Source organism: Macaca nemestrina, chromosome 17, assembly GCF_043159975.1.
Source record: "Macaca nemestrina isolate mMacNem1 chromosome 17, mMacNem.hap1, whole genome shotgun sequence".
In the NCBI taxonomy this organism is placed as follows: Eukaryota; Metazoa; Chordata; class Mammalia; order Primates; family Cercopithecidae; genus Macaca; species Macaca nemestrina.
In genome coordinates this window covers 7,825,231-7,840,132 of record NC_092141.1, presented here as the reverse complement: position 1 = coordinate 7,840,132, position 14,902 = coordinate 7,825,231, and the positions used below count along the sequence as shown (strand labels likewise).

The following is a 14,902-nucleotide window of genomic DNA, read 5'->3' as shown; positions in this document are numbered from 1 at the left end:
GCAATGGCGCGATCTCGGCTCCCTGCAACCTCTGCCTCCTGGGTTCAAGCGATTCTCCTACCTCAGCGTCCCGAGTAGCTGGGATTACAGGCATGCAGCACCACGCCCGGCTAATTTTGTATTTTTTTTTTTAGTAGAGACGGGGTTTCACTATGTTGGCCAGGCTAGTCTTGAACTCCAGACCTCAGGCGATCTGCCCACCTCAGCCTTCCAAAGTGCTGGGATTACAGGCATGAGCCACCGCGCCTGGCCCATATTGCTTTGACATCCATGTTTCTTCAGTCAACTTTTCTCATCTGTCTCTGAGCATTTGCTGATGCTCTTTTGTCTCCAAACCACCCCTCCTCTAAGCTCCCGTTTAAATGCTACCTCTTCTGAGAAAGCTTCCCTTTAACGTGCCTGACAGACAGTGGTTGGCGGCTCTGAATTTTATCATCACAGGCTCTCTCCCCTTCCTTGAAGCATGTTTAGGTCTACCTTGTATGAGAGTTTCTCGTGTGCTCCTCACCTCTCCTGTTAAACTGGGGAGCTCCTTGGGGGCAGGATCTCTGCCTCTTTCATAACTGTGTCCTCACGGTGCCTAGAATGTACACAGTAGGCACTTCATAAGCATCACTGTACAAAAGGGACATAGGTTTCCTGCCTGTCTTGTATGGAGTCATCTCAAGATAGTGTGCACTAAATTAGTCAAGGCGAATGGGGTAGATGCTTGGACACTGGAAGGAAGAGGTCAAAGCTGGGGAGCCGCCTCCAAGGCCTGGGGGATCCCCTTGGGACCACCCAGATCCACCCTCCACTCCTTCCCTGGGCTCTTCCAACTGCTCAGAAAGGAACAACCCACACACAGGGCTCTGTGTATGATATATATTTATATATATAATTGCTCTCATTTTATTTTACTTAATCCTCTTTTTACAGTAGATCTGACACAGGCATTAAATAACTGCAGAGAGAGACCATGGTAGGGCGGGTGCAGGAAAACATGGGGGCCCGAAGGGAAGAAACACAGATCCAGCTAGAGAAAAAGGGAAGGGTCCACCAGTGGGTGGAGTGTGGAGGCTGCGGCATTAAAAAAAGAAAAAGGTTAGCGAGGATGAGGAAGTGAAGAGCTGCTGGAGGACAAAGGGTTAAAATGCCTCTACAGCTACAGAATATTCAGAGCAGGAGGCAGGAGGCCCCTCATTTGACATTCTATGGGCATTATGGGTTTTTTGTTTTTGTTTTTGTTTTTTTTAAAGGCAAAGGGGTCTGAAGGAGATGGAGCCAAGACATTCAGAGGCTAGATTTGGAACTTTCAGGCCAGCATGCGGAGGAAAGGGAAGGAGTTAGTGATTAGTTGATAACTTGCTAAGAGAAGCCAGAGAGAGGATGGTGGGGGCAGATCTGGGCTCAGGGGAAGGAGGTGGAATAGTCCCAAAGCCAGCCGATGTTTCCAAGGTGGCCACTGGGGACAGAGCCAGAATGGCCGCCCCTCCCCCAGAGCTCCCTGGGAAGTGGAACTTGAAGGATATTCTGGGAAGGCGAATGGGGGAAGGGAGCCATCCGTAAAAACAAAGTGGATATTCAGCCTAGGTCAACCCCGCCCCTCTGGGGAGCAGCTATTTGGGTGATAGAAGGGCCTAGGAAGAAACTGAAGGCCAGACGCGGTAGCTCACGCCTGTAATCCCAACACTTTGGGAGGCCGAGGCGGGCGGATCACCTGAGGTCGGGAGTTCAAGACCAGCCTGACCAACATGGAGAAACCCTGTCTCTACTAAAAAATACAAAAAAAAAAAAAAAAAAAATTAGTTGGGCGTGGTGGCGCATGCCTGTAATCCCAGCTACTCGGGAGGTTGAAGCGGGAGAATAGCTTGCTTAAACCCAGGATGCGGAGGTTGCGGTGAGCTGAGATTGTGCCATTTCACTCTAGCCTGGGCAACAAGAGGGAAGGAAGGAAGGAAGGAAGGAAGGAAGGAAGGAAGGAAGGAAGGAAGGAAGGAAGGAAGGAAGGAAGGAAGGAAGGAAGGAAGCAAGGAAGGAAGGAAGGAAGGGAGGGAGGGAGGGAGGGAGGGAGGGAGGGAGGGGAGAGAAACGGGAAGAGAGGGAGGGAAGGAAGGAATGAAGGAAGGAAGGAAGGAAGGAAAGAGAGAGAAAAAGAAAGAGAAAGAAAGGAAGGAAGAAAGGAAGGAAGGAAGGGAAAGAAAGAAAGAAAGGAAGGAAGGAAGGAAGGAAGGAAGAGAAGAAAGAAAGAAAGAAAGAAAGAAAGAAAGAAAGAAAGAAAGAAAGAAAGAAAGAAAGAAAGAGAAAGAAAGAAAGAAAGAAAGAAAGAAAGAAAGAAAGAAAGAAAGAAAGAAAGAAAGAAAGAGAGAAACTGCTGAAGTCGGGGGTTGCCAGAGGATTTTCAGGAAGGGCCAACGCAGGCTTCGCTTCCAGTCCCTCATTTCCCAGCTCACAGAGTCACCAGAGGGTGAGAAGCAGAATGTGCCAGGAAAGAGGGAAAAGGCCACAGAACCACCTTGTCCTCAATTACAAAAAGGTGCATTTCAGAGGAGAGAATAGGGATGGAGAGGAGGAGAACACCTGCCCAGGAGCCAGATAAGTTCAAAGTCACCAAGATGGCGACTGTGTAGACAGGGAGAAAGTGTGAGAGATCAAGGACCAGTGGCTAGAGCTTAGGAATGGAAGGACGGAGTGCCACATTCATCTCTGGAAGCAAAGGGGTGAAATGAGACACGTGTGCACGTTTGTATGTGTGTGGGGGGTGGGGGTATGTAGCTGGGTGGGTGGGTCAGTGAGCACTTCCTATAACTCTCAGGGGATATGCAGGCAGGAGAGTGGATAGCTCTCACAGCTAAACCAGAACTAGAGAGCCTCCTAACTCCTCTGTGGCCATCTTAGCCCAGCTCCCTCTCACTGATCTGAGGTTGGGAGAAGTTGGTTGGAAATGTGAGTGACGGGGAAGCGCAATGGACTTCAGGCTGGGTTGAGAAGTCAAGGAAAAGGGTGTGAGGCTCAGACAAGTCATAGCTCTGTTATCAAAAATACCTTTGGGGTGGGTGAGGGAGGGATCAGGCAGGGTCAGGGACATTCCAGGAGCATCCACAGGAGAGAGACGGGGTGGGAGGAAGGGGCCTCAGGTTTTGTTGATGCGGAGTTTGAAGGCCACACGGCCGGCGAACTTGTCTCGCTCATCATCTGTGGCGATGTTGGCGGCGTTGATGCGGCATTCTACATTCACCTCCACATTGGGGGTCACATTCAGGAACTTCACGGCCACCAGGGGCTGTGTGTAGTTCACCTGGGCCGGAGGAGCAGTGCAGGGTCTAGGCCTGGGGCGACGCGGCCTCCTTCCCTAGCTCACCACCCGCACCCGCCATCAGCCTGGGCCTCCCCTGGGACTTACGTGGAACTTCTTGCCATAGTAGGGGAAGTACATGAGGTCGATGTTACCGTTGGCAGGGAACATGACGAAGTTGCCGAGATTCTCAGCATCTTCATCTCGCTGTGGGGGTGCAGGAAGATAGGGCGTGAGCCAGTTAGGGATGGCAGGCACCCAGGAGCTCACCAGACTTCCATTTGTTCTTTTGTTCTTCCTTCGCCCCCGATTATTCCTGTCTCAAGTTTGTCTCCCTGGAGCTGTGAGTCTGTGTGAGTGTGTCTGCGTGTGTAGATGAGGGGATGGTCTGTCTCTGTCATCATTCTAGGAACTCCTAAAGGCTGCTAATGACACGAAAGCCTCCTACTCTACTCCTACCCCAAGTTCTTACCCCATCCTCAGGAATCAGTTTCTGGAGCAGAGCCAAGAAAGAACAGATACATGATTAAGGGTTGAATAGAAAGCAAGGAAGGGGATGTGGAGGGAGCAGCAAGTTTCTAGAAAGGACAGACCGGGGGGTGGGTAGGGGGGAACAGGGTCCCAAGGACAACGAAGTGGTGGCAGATGGTGCTAACAGATCAGCAGCTACCAGATACCTAGAAGGAACTGATGGGTGGGGGCCATATGGGAGGGAGAGCGAAAGATATGGACAATCCGGGAATAAAGGAGAAGGTGGAAGCGTTAGGGAGAGAAGCCAGAGGCCAGGGTGTTGGTGAAGGAGGGCGTGTGTCTGCCCCTAGGAGAGCAGGCCTCTGCATCCTAGAGAGAAGCTAGAGGGGTGCGAGGCCCTCGGAGTTCAAGCTACGGTGGAGCCCACAAGCCCACTCTTACCCCCTTGTTTCTATGTTGATGGGGCCTCTAGGAGCAAAGAAGATAGGGAGAGTCAGGTGAATTACACAGAAACCATGAAGGACACACAGGTGAGCAGGCAGAGAAGGCCCAACGAACTCACCTTCCCAGCACAGGTAACATTCATGGTCTGGTTTGCTCCTGCATAGAAGTTGATGACCTGGAGTGAGGATGGAAGGTGAAGAGAGTCAGAGAAAGAAGTTGTCAGGCCGGGCGCGGTGGCTCACGCCTGTAATCCCAGCACTTTGGGAGGCCGAGGCGGGCGGATCACAAGGTCAGGAGATCGAGACCACGGTGAAACCCCGTCTCTACTAAAAATACAAAAAATTAGCCGGGTGCGGTTGTGGGCGCCTGTAGTCCCAGCTACTCGGGAGGCTGAGGCAGGAGAATGGCGTGAACCCAGGAGGCGGAGCTTGCAGTGAGCCGAGATCGCGCCACTGCACTCCAGCCTGGGCCTGGGCGACAGAGCGAGACTCCGTCTCAAAAAAAAAAAAAAAAAAAAAGAAAGAAGTTGTCAAAGATGGGCATCCAGACCAAGCTAAGCTACGGACTGTAGTCCCAACTACTAGGGAGGTTGAGGCGCAGTATAGCTTAATTTCAGGAGTTCAAGGCCAGTCTTGGCAACATAGCGAGACCCTGTCTTTAAAAAAAAAAAAAAAAGGCATCCAGCCTTCTAGCTACAGAGCTTAGCCTCCAAGAGCCCCGCCTCTCTTTTCCTCTCAGCTACACAAACATCCAAGCCTCTCTCATGCCCATTAGCCCCAGTGAAAGGATGCAACTGTCTGCAGGTGGTGTCCCCAGATCCTTCCTCTGTTCACCCTGGGGACCAAGGTCATAGGTACCCGGTTCATCTTGATGAAGACACAGGGCTGCCCAGTGCTGTAACCATAGTGGGTGGGGTCTCCGATGCCGGAGCAGTTGCCCAGCTGGGTCCGGTTGAATTGGCAGGCACGTTTGGGGTAGTTGAGGACTCCATTATCAGGCTGTTCGTAATAGCGCCCAGGGCGGCAGACATCATTCTTTTGGGCTTGGATAGAGTCGTTGTAAGCTAAGGAGGTGGGAGGGAGAGAGTCAGGGGCCAGATGCTCCACTTCCAAGGTCCCCAGTCCCCTGCCTGAAGTCGTGAACTGCCACATAGCCAGGCCCACACTCACGCTCCAAGAACTTGTTGAGCTTCTGAACATGCTGGTCCCAGCTTTCAGTGTCACTGACATTGACAATGACATCAAGGTTCTCAGTCTTGGGACGAATCATCAAGCCTACAGCCGACAAAGGCAGAAGTTGGGGGTATCTATAAGATGAGGGGCTGCACACAGAGGGAAGAAAATGGACACAGGGAACACCAGGGTGGGGACAGCGGTGAATATCTGAGATGGTCTTCACGGGAGGGTGATCTCCTGTGGTTATCTGCCACATGCCCAAATCACACAGCTCCCAACTGCAGGAAATGGGAAGGTGGACAGATTCCAAGAAGAACTTCCCAGAACATGGGGATTGGGTTATCAGAATTAAACTCCTGGAAGGAACTATGAGTTCCTTCTGGAGGTTTGGGGGCACAAGAGCAGTTAGAGTAGCTGGCAGGGGGAGCCGCGACACTCACCCGGTGTAGCCAGTCGGTCCTGGTACTTGGGGGTATGGTCGGAGACAGTCTGCAGCATCACCCACATGGTGAGGGTGAACATGGCGGTGAGGAACCCATAAAAAACGAGGTAGAAGAGGAGGATAAAGGCTAGGGAGGAGGAAACAGGGTCAGCAGGGCCTAACATTCCCACCATAACCTCACCTATCCCCACACACCCCTCTACCCACTCTGAAGTTCTGCACTGGGACTGGTCACAGAGCCACAGGGATGTATTAGAGCCTTCCCCTGGGAGCAAAATGAGACAAGCTGGAAGCAGGCAGTTGTGTCTGGCTTCCAGCCATGACTCCCAGCCCCCTCCTGGTCCTAGGGCACAGTGAAGCCTGACCTCGTGGAGGCCACAGAGACCTAAACTCTCGTTGCTGGGGCAACTCCAAGTATAGGCTGCTGTTACTTTGCCTCCAATTACATTTCCAACTTCTCAACCATGCTTAGTCCTGAAAAGGCACACATCTGTTACCTCTGCATTCATACTCATGCTTAAAGCTGTGCTAGCATGGTGACTTTTTAAGCGGGTACTGGCCACCATTCACAAGCAAACTCTCATGCCACCCCACAGAGCCTGGACCCTCAGATTTGAATAGCAAAATCTCTCTCCTGGTGCCCTTCAGAAGCCAGACTTTGAACACAGTTCCTAAAATTCAAGACCTAACACTCTAGCCTAGCTACAAATCTCTCAGAGACAGCTTGTTAGAACCTTCCACAGTCACCCCACCCTCAGCTCACACCCAGCACCCTGGGCAGAGGCAAGGAGGAAAGGCAGAATCTCCCACAGCCTTCCCTTGGTGGGGTTTCTCCATGGCTCCCCTGCCTGAAGTAAGGGCCCAGGGGCCGGCTGTTCCCACCACCCTGGACTCCCAATCCTTCCATCTCAGAAGACACTTCTTCCATGAAGTCCTCTGGCTCTCCCAAGCATTGCTGGATTCTTTCATTCCAGGGGCTGGAGTTTGAGTTCCCTGAGGGCATGGATGGCATGGGACCCACCTCGTGGGCTCCTGAGTGGGTGGACGGATGGGGACAGTGACAAATCAGTGTGGAAAAATTGTAAACCGTGTCACACAGTGTCCCCTGTGTCGCAACGTCCCAGCTTGACCATCCCTCTTGGAAGAATTCCACCCCTCACCTGCACCTGTGCAGGTCACCAGACCCCCCCCCCCCCACTACTACAACTCCTTGAGTCCTGCCATGGTCAGCCTGGGGAGGCTCCCAAGTCATCCGACTGTCACAGACACCTGGCTGGCTGATGCACACAAATCACCACAGTGACCACTCCTCCCTCCGCCACCTACATGGGAGCAAAACCTGCAGCCTCGGAAAAACTCATACTCTCAGCAGCCCCCCAACCCACAAAGCAGTCAGAGAAGGCTCCCAAGGCCAGGCGGTGGGATACAACTTCCGCCGTGAAGAACCCCCCTAACACACCCCCCCAAGACCCGCCCCTTCATGAACGTTCCCAGGGTCCAGGGGGTGGGCATGAGCTAAAAATAGACGGGGCTGCCGAGCTAGTGAGAGCCGGAGGGAGGGAAGGGGCGCTCTTTGGAGGTGGGGGACGCCCGTGTGGAGCGGACAGGCCCCGAGAGGGAGTGTGAGCGCCACGGCGCGGACACGCAGGCAGAGCTGGCGACCCCCCGCCCGAGGGGGCTCCGCGGGGTGCGGGAAGGCGGCTGTGACCTACTTTCTCCGCCTCCGCACGGCCAGCCGGGGAGATTAGGCTGGCGATTCGGCCCCCTCCCAGCCCAGAGCCCGGCAGGGAGGCTTGACGCCGGGGACCCGGGAAGGGAGCTGGGGCCGCATCGGCGGGACCCTGCGCCCCCGAGGCGTCACCCCGCGGCTCTCCCCCGCCCGTTGCGTGCCGGCCCTGCGTACCCCAGCTGGTCCCTGTGCGGCCCATAAACTGGTGCGTCCTCGGGTTCCACACGAACTCCTTCCACTCCTCAACCACCTGCCCGCAGCTCTTCTTCTCTTTCTGGATGACCATCTTGGCGGCGCGGGTCTAGTCCGGGCGCGGGGCAGGGGGCTGCGGAGAAGCGGGGGCGCCGCGCGCTGAAGCCCTCCACACAACCAAAAGCGCGGGGAGCAAAGGCGGCGGAGGCAAAGGAGACCCCCCTCAGATATGCAGCTGCTGCAGATTCCGGGATGCACGGCCACGCGCTGCGGGGTGCTGGCAGCGCGGCGGAAGATGCACCGATCCTAGGCCCCCCAACTGCGATGAAAAGGGGTGCTGTCAGAGCAGGAGAGAATAACAAGAGGAAGGGGTATGAACGCAGCTTCACCCTCGCCAAACCGTCTAGAAACAAAACGAAAAGGGGTGCAAAAGCAGACGGCTACAAAAGCCGAGCAGAATGCAGAAAAAAGCGGGGTACAAAAAGGCAGGGAGAGGTGGGGGAGGGGGCCGCCCCGAAATTCAAGATGCAAAGAAGCTGTGGAACGAAGCTCAAGGCTCCCTCCGCCAAGCGGAGACCACTGCACCAGTGGTGGCTCAGCCGCGGGGGTGGGGCGGGGACGCGCAGTTGGGGGACAGCCAGGGATGGGGGGCCCCCCAAGCGGAGGCTCCGCTCCTCAGCAGTGCGGGGCCCGCGGTCGCCGAGCGCGGTCTTTATACTCTGCGGCTCTGGGGGTGCCCGCCCCCTTCCCACCCCCAGAAGCTCCGCCTCCTTGCCACTGGCCCAGGCGACCTCATACATATGTAAATATGGAGAGGTTGGGCCCGCCCCCCTGCCTCTTCTAAGGGACCTGGCGGTCTCTACATTACCCCCACCCCAAGTACTGGACTGGGACAGGGTGGGAGGAAGAGATAGAGGGCGTGTCCGGGCGGAGTAGAGGGAAAGATAACCCCAGAGAAACGCAACGACAGAGAGAGAAGCTGATGATATATGCTCAAAGGTGGGGGCCCCAGGCAGGGAGTTAGAAAGAGAGTAAGATATACATGCGGTGGAAGAGTCCAGGAGCAGATGGGGCAGAATGTCAGAGGAATAAAGAGCTAGAGATCAAGAAAGAGAACGAAGAGACCAGCCGCGAGGCTGGCCGAGGGAAGCTAGGACAGGCCACGCAGAGATGGATAAAGGCCACCCTCAGAGGGACGTTCCCCTGTTGGGAACCGCTACCAGTCCCCCAGATGCCTCCTTCTCCAATCTCACAGCCCCTGTCCACACCACCTGGGTCTGTCCACGTGCAGAGTCTTCCCCACCTTCCCATCACGTCTCCCTGAAGCCCTCTCAACACCACATTCCCAGTCCCCAGCACTGCCCTGAGACCCCAGCCCTGCAGCCAGGTCTACTTCTGTTCTCTGCCTCCTGGCAGCCCCACCCCGACGTCTGAACTCCCATCCTTATATGTCTACTTGGGTCAGCAAACATTTATTGAGCACCTCTATAGACTGTGTACTGTAGCCCTGGGGAGGCCAGAGAGGTTACACTCTCACAGGGATCACAGTCTAGGAGGGGAGTACACTTGCCTCTAAATACCACGCGCTAAGAATCATTATCTCAGGCCGGGCACGGTGGCTTATGCCTGTAATCCCAGCACTTTGGGAGGCCAAGGCGGGCAGATCATGAGGTCAGGAGTTCGAGACTAGCCTTGCCCACATGGTGAAACCCCATCTCTACTTAAAAATGCAAAATTAAGCAGGGCGAGGTGGCTCATGCCTGTAATCCCAGCACTTTGGGAGGCCGAGGCAGGTGGATCATGAGGTCAGGAGATCGAGACCATCCTAGCTAACATGGTGAAACCCTTGTCCCTACTAAAAATACAAAAAAATTAGCCGGGCATGGTGGCGGGCACCTGTGGTCCCAGCTGCTTGGGAGGCTGAGGCAGGACAATTGCGTGAACCTGGGAGGCTAGGCTTGCAGTGAGCCGAGATTGCACCACTGCACTCCAGCCTAGGCAACAGAATGAGACTCTGTCTCAAAAAAAAAAAAAAGCAAAATTAGCAGGGTGTGGTGGTGTGCACCTGCAATCCCAGCTACTCAGGAGGCTGAGGCAGAATAGCTTGAACCCAGGAGGTGGAGGTTGCAGTGAGCCAAGATCGCACCAGTGCACTCCAGCCTGGGCAATAGACTAAGACTTCGTCTCAAAAAAGAAAAAAAAGAAAATCATTATCTTGACCACGCCCAGTGGCTCATGACTGTAATCCCAGCTCTGTGGGAGGCTGAGGCTGGCGGATCACCTAAGCAAAGGAGTTCCAGACCAGAGCTCAGGAGTTCAAGACCAGCCTGGCCAACATGGTGAAACTACGTCTCTACTAAAACTACAAAAATTAGCCGAATACAGTGGTGGGAGCCTGTAACCCCAGCTACTCAGAAGGCTGAGGCAGGAGAATCACTTGAACCCAGGAGGCGGAGGTTGCAGTGAGCCAAGATTGCATCATTGTGCTCCAGCCTGGACAACAGAGCAAGATTCTGTCTCAAGAAAAAAGAAAAATAATCATTATCTCCACCTCTTTTAATCTTTCTTCAAATCTTGGGAGAGGTTTTTCTTCTCCTTTCAACTGTTACCTTAAATCCTTAGCCCAAGTTCTCAACACCTCACATCCAAACTGTCATCCTAGGCCGGGCGCGGTGGCTCAAGCCTGTAATCCCAGCACTTTGGGAGGCCGAGACGGGCGGATCACGAGGTCAGGAGATCGAGACCATCCTGGGTAACACAGTGAAACCCCGTCTCTACTAAAAATACAAAAACTTAGCCGGGCGAGGTGGCAGGCGCCTGTAGTCCCAGCTACTCGGGAGGCTGAGGCAGGAGAATGGCGTGAACCCGGGAGGCGGAGCTTGCAGTGAGCTGAGATCCGGCCACTGCACTCCAGCCTGGGTGACAGAGCGAGACTCCGTCTCAAAAAAAAAAAAAAAAAAAAAAACAAACTGTCATCCACGTCCTCAAACCCACTCCCTCCAGTCCAAGGCCAGCTTCCTGACATGGGACCTCCACAGTCATGCAAGGCCCATGCTCATAGTTGTTTGGTTTAAAACTCTGCTATTGGCCGGGCGCGGTGGCTCACGCCTGTAATCCCAGCACTTTGGGAGGCCGAGACAGGCGGATCACGAGGTCAGGAGATCGAGACCATACTGGCTAACATGGTGAAACCCCGCATCTACTAAAAATACAAAAAAAAAATTAGCCGGTCGTGGTGGTGGGCGCCTGTAGTCCCAGCTACTGGGGAGGCTAAGGCAGGAGAATGGCTTGAACCCAGGAGGCGGAGCTTGCAGTGAGCCGAGATGGCGCCACTGCACTCCAGCCTGGGCAACAGAGCAAGATGCCGTCTCAAAAAATAAATAAATAAATTAATTAAAAATAAATAAAACGGCCGGGCGCGGTGGCTCAAGCCTGTAATCCCAGCACTTTGGGAGGCCGAGACGGGCGGATCACGAGGTCGGGAGATCGAGACCATCCTGGCTAACACGGTGAAACCCCGTCTCTACTAAAAATACAAAAAATTAGCCGGGCGAGGTGGCGGGCGCCTGTAGTCCCAGCTACTCGGGAGGCTGAGGCAGGAGAATGGCGTGAACCCGGGAGGCGGAGCTTGCAGTGAGCTGAGATCCGGCCACTGCACTCCAGCCTGGGCGGCAGAGCCAGACTCCGTCTCAAAAAAAAAAAAAATAAAATAAAAAAATAAAAATAAAAATAAAAATAAAACTATGCTATTGCTTTTCTTTCCCCGCCAAACATTTATGGAGCTGAATGCCATCGCTGTCTTGAAATTCTTCATAGTTCTATCTTTGAATTTGTGCTTTGTAAGTGACATCCAGTGGAGCATTGGCGCATGCCTGTGAGCGAGGAGATACGTCCCATTCACACAGCGTTCCAGATGCACCACGAGCACAGAATTCTGGGGGACCTACAACGTGTGGGAGTTCAGCCAGATTCCAAATGAGTACAAGGTAAGCATGTTATGTCTACAACTGAATACGTGAGACTGAGCGTGGCCAACTGCTAAATTGGACATGAACATGGAAATGTTCCCTCTGCAAGGAACCTCAACAACAATGGCCCCTGCCTGTAATCCCAGCACTTTGAGAGACCCAGGCGGGAGCATCTCTTGAGCCCAGGAGTTCAAGACAAGCCTTGAGCTTGACCCCATCTGGCGAGACCCCATCTCTATGAAAAACTTATTTAAAAATTAGTCAGGCATTTTAGCCAGGTTAGACTAGTAGCCACCTCTAGTCCCAGCTACTTAGGAGGCTGAGCTGGGAGGATTGGATCGCTATGATCACACCACTGCACTCCAGCCTAGGTGACAGAGCAAGAGACTATCTCAAAAGAAAGAAAAAAGAGGCCAGGCGCGGTGGCTCAAGCCTGTAATCCCAGCACTTTGGGAGGCCGAGGCGGGTGGATCACGAGGTCAGGAGATCGAGACTATCCTGGCTAACATGGTGAAACCCCGTCTCTACTAAAAATACAAAAAACTAGCCGGGCGTGGTGGGGGGCGCCTGTAGTCTCAGCTACTTGGGAGGCTGAGGCGGGAGAATGGCGTGAACCCGGGAGGCGGAGCTTGCAGTGAGCCGAGATCACGCCACTGCACTCCAGCCTGGGAGACACAGCGAGACTCCGTCTCAAAAAAAAAAAAAAAAAAGAAAAAAAGAAAGAAAGAAAGAAAAAAGAAAAATAATTCTATTTTGGTTGCAGTGAGCCAAGATCGCACCATTGCACTCCAGCCTGGGCGACAGAGGGAGTCTCAAAAATAAACAAATAAACGAACAAAAAACATTTAAACATGAAATAGCAAAGAAAAAAACACCATGAGAAAGGCAGGCATGGTGATATGCGCCTGCAGCCCTAGCTACCCAGAGGCTGAGACTGGAAGGTCGTTCATGGACGTGCTGGGTACTGTGGCTCGCACCTGTAATTTCAGCACTTTGGGAGGCTGATGTGGGTGGATCCCTTGAGTCCAGGAGTTCCACACCAGCCTGGCCAACATGGCAAAACCCTGTCTCTAGTAAAAATACAAAAATTAGCCGGGCATGGTGGCTCATGCCCGTAATCCCAGCTACTCAGGAGGCTGAGGCGGAAGAATTGCTTGAACCTGGGAAGTGGAGGTTGCAGTGAGCCAAGATCACGTCACTGCACTCCAGTCTGGGTGACATAGCCAGACCCTGTCTCTAAAACAAAAAACCATGAGAAGTTGAAAGAACTATGGATGAAAGGAAAATAGTTTAGGCCGGGTGCGGTTGTTCACACCTGTAATCCCAGCAGTTTGGGAGGCCAAGGTGGGTGGATCATTTGAGGTCAGGAGTTCAAAACTAGCCTGGCCAACAAGGTGAAATCCCGTCTCTACAAAAAAATACAAAAATTAGCCGGGGGTGGTGGTAGTCCCAGCTACCCGGGAGATTGAGGGAGGAATCGCTTAAACCCTGGAGGCAGAGGTTGCAGTGAGCAGAAATCATGCCACTGCACTCCAGCCTAGGTGACACAGTGAGACTCTGTCTAAAAAAAAAAAAAAATTATATTTTAGTGCCTCTAAGGGCACTTTTCCCCCTAGGTTTTGAACAAGAGTCCCTGTATTTCCATTTTGCACTGGGTCCTGACAATTATGCAGCTGGCCCTGCTTCAGTCTATTCTGCAGCAGACTCAGGACTAATTTTCTCAAAATACAGCTTTAATTAGGCCACTCCTCAGCTGAAAGTTCTTCAGTGGCTTCTTATTACCCTGCAGGATAGAGTCCTGATTCTTCAGTCTAACCTGCAGGATACTCTGCAGTCTACTCCCATCCTGTGTCCCCAGCCTCCTTTCCCACTAGTCCCCGACTAGTCCTCTCCTGGAGCCAAGCCACGCACTCCTGGGGTAGACTGCGCTTACTCCTGACTTCACACCTCTGTGCATTTCATTTCTTTGTCCTGGAAGACTACCTACCCTTCAGAGGCCAGCCCCAACTCCCATTCATGCATTCGATGCATACCTTTTTTTTTTTTTTTTTTTTTTTTTTGAGATGAAGTTTCACTCTTGTCATCCAGGCTGGAGTGCAATGGCACAATCTCAGCTCACTGCAACCTCTGCCTCCTGGGTTCAAGAGATTCTCCTGCCTCAGCCTCCTGAGTAGCTGGGATTACAGGCACCTGTCACCGCGCCTGGCTAATTTTTGTATTTTTAGTAGACACGGGGTTTTGCCATGTTGGTCAGGCTGGTCTTGAACTCCTGACCTTGGGTGATCCACCCACCTTGGCCTACCAAAGTGCTGGGATTACAGGCATGAGCCGCCGTACCCGGCCTAATAATGTTAATATTATGCAGGAAAGATAGAACAGGCTAATGTACCAGAGAGTGCCTGGATGGTCAGGAGTGGCCTTACTGAGATGGCAACTTTTTTTTTTTTTTTTTTTTTTGAGACGGAGTTTCTCTCTGTCACCCAGGCGGGAGTGCAGTGGTATGATCTAGGCTTACTGTAACCTCCGACTCCAGGGTTCAAGCGATTCTCCTGCCTCAGCCTCCTGAGTAACTGGGACTACAGGTGCGTGCCACTACGCCCAGCTAATTTTTTTGTATTTTTAGTAGAGACAGGGTTTTACCATGTTAGCCAGGATGGTCTCAATCTGCTGACCTCGTGATCCGCCCGCCTCGGCTTCACAAAATGCTGGGATTACAGGCGTGAGACACAGCACCTAGCCTTTTTTTTCTTTCTTTTTTTTTTTTTGAGACGGAGTCTCTGTTGTCCAGGATGGAGTGCAATGGCATGATCTTGGCTCACTCCAACCTTCGCCTCCTGGGTTCAAGTGCTTCTCCTGCCTCAGCCTCCTGAGTAGCTGGGATTACAGGCGTGCGCCACCACGCCCAGCTAATTTTTGTATTTTTAGTAGAGACGGTTTTTCACCATGTTGGTCAGGCTGGTCTCGAACTCCTGACCTCAGGTGATCCACCTGCCTCGGCCTCTCATAGTGCTGCGATTACAGGCATGAGCCACCACACCCGGCCAGAACTTTTTTTTTTTGAGACAGTCTCTGTCTGTCGCCCAGGCTGGAGTACGGTGATGCAACTGTGGCTTACTGCAGCCTTGAACTCCTGTGAGGGAAATGACTGTCCATGTAAGACTTACACACCCAAAAGGAGGTCTGAGAGGTAAGGGAAGAGATTTCCAG

The 14,902-nt window shown here is 53.0% G+C and overlaps 1 protein-coding gene across 1 annotated transcript; it reads right to left on the bottom strand.

Annotated features, from left to right (window-relative positions):
* Positions 1-850: 850 nt before the first annotated feature.
* LOC105473682 (ATPase Na+/K+ transporting subunit beta 2) lies at positions 851-8,405 on the bottom strand. The gene is made up of 7 exons (XM_011727603.2): positions 7,710-8,405; positions 5,805-5,933; positions 5,359-5,463; positions 5,047-5,252; positions 4,308-4,364; positions 3,383-3,481; positions 851-3,277 (listed from the first exon to the last, which is right to left on the bottom strand). Exons 1-7 carry the CDS (start codon positions 7,819-7,821, stop codon positions 3,113-3,115), a joined length of 873 nt encoding a protein of 290 aa, XP_011725905.1. The 5' UTR covers positions 7,822-8,405; the 3' UTR covers positions 851-3,112.
* Between the last annotated feature and the right edge of the window lie 6,497 nt (positions 8,406-14,902).

Coding starts and splice junctions, on each gene's coding strand:
- LOC105473682 (XM_011727603.2), bottom strand. CDS start 7,821: ATGGTCATCCAGAAAGAGAAGAAGAGCTGCGGGCAGGTGGTTGAGGAG. Junction 5,934..7,709: donor CCGCACAGGGACCAGCTGGG/GTACGCAGGGCC, acceptor CCTCCTCCCTAG/CCTTTATCCTCCTCTTCTAC. Junction 3,482..4,307: donor ATGTTACCTGTGCTGGGAAG/GTGAGTTCGTTG, acceptor GCACCCCCACAG/CGAGATGAAGATGCTGAGAA.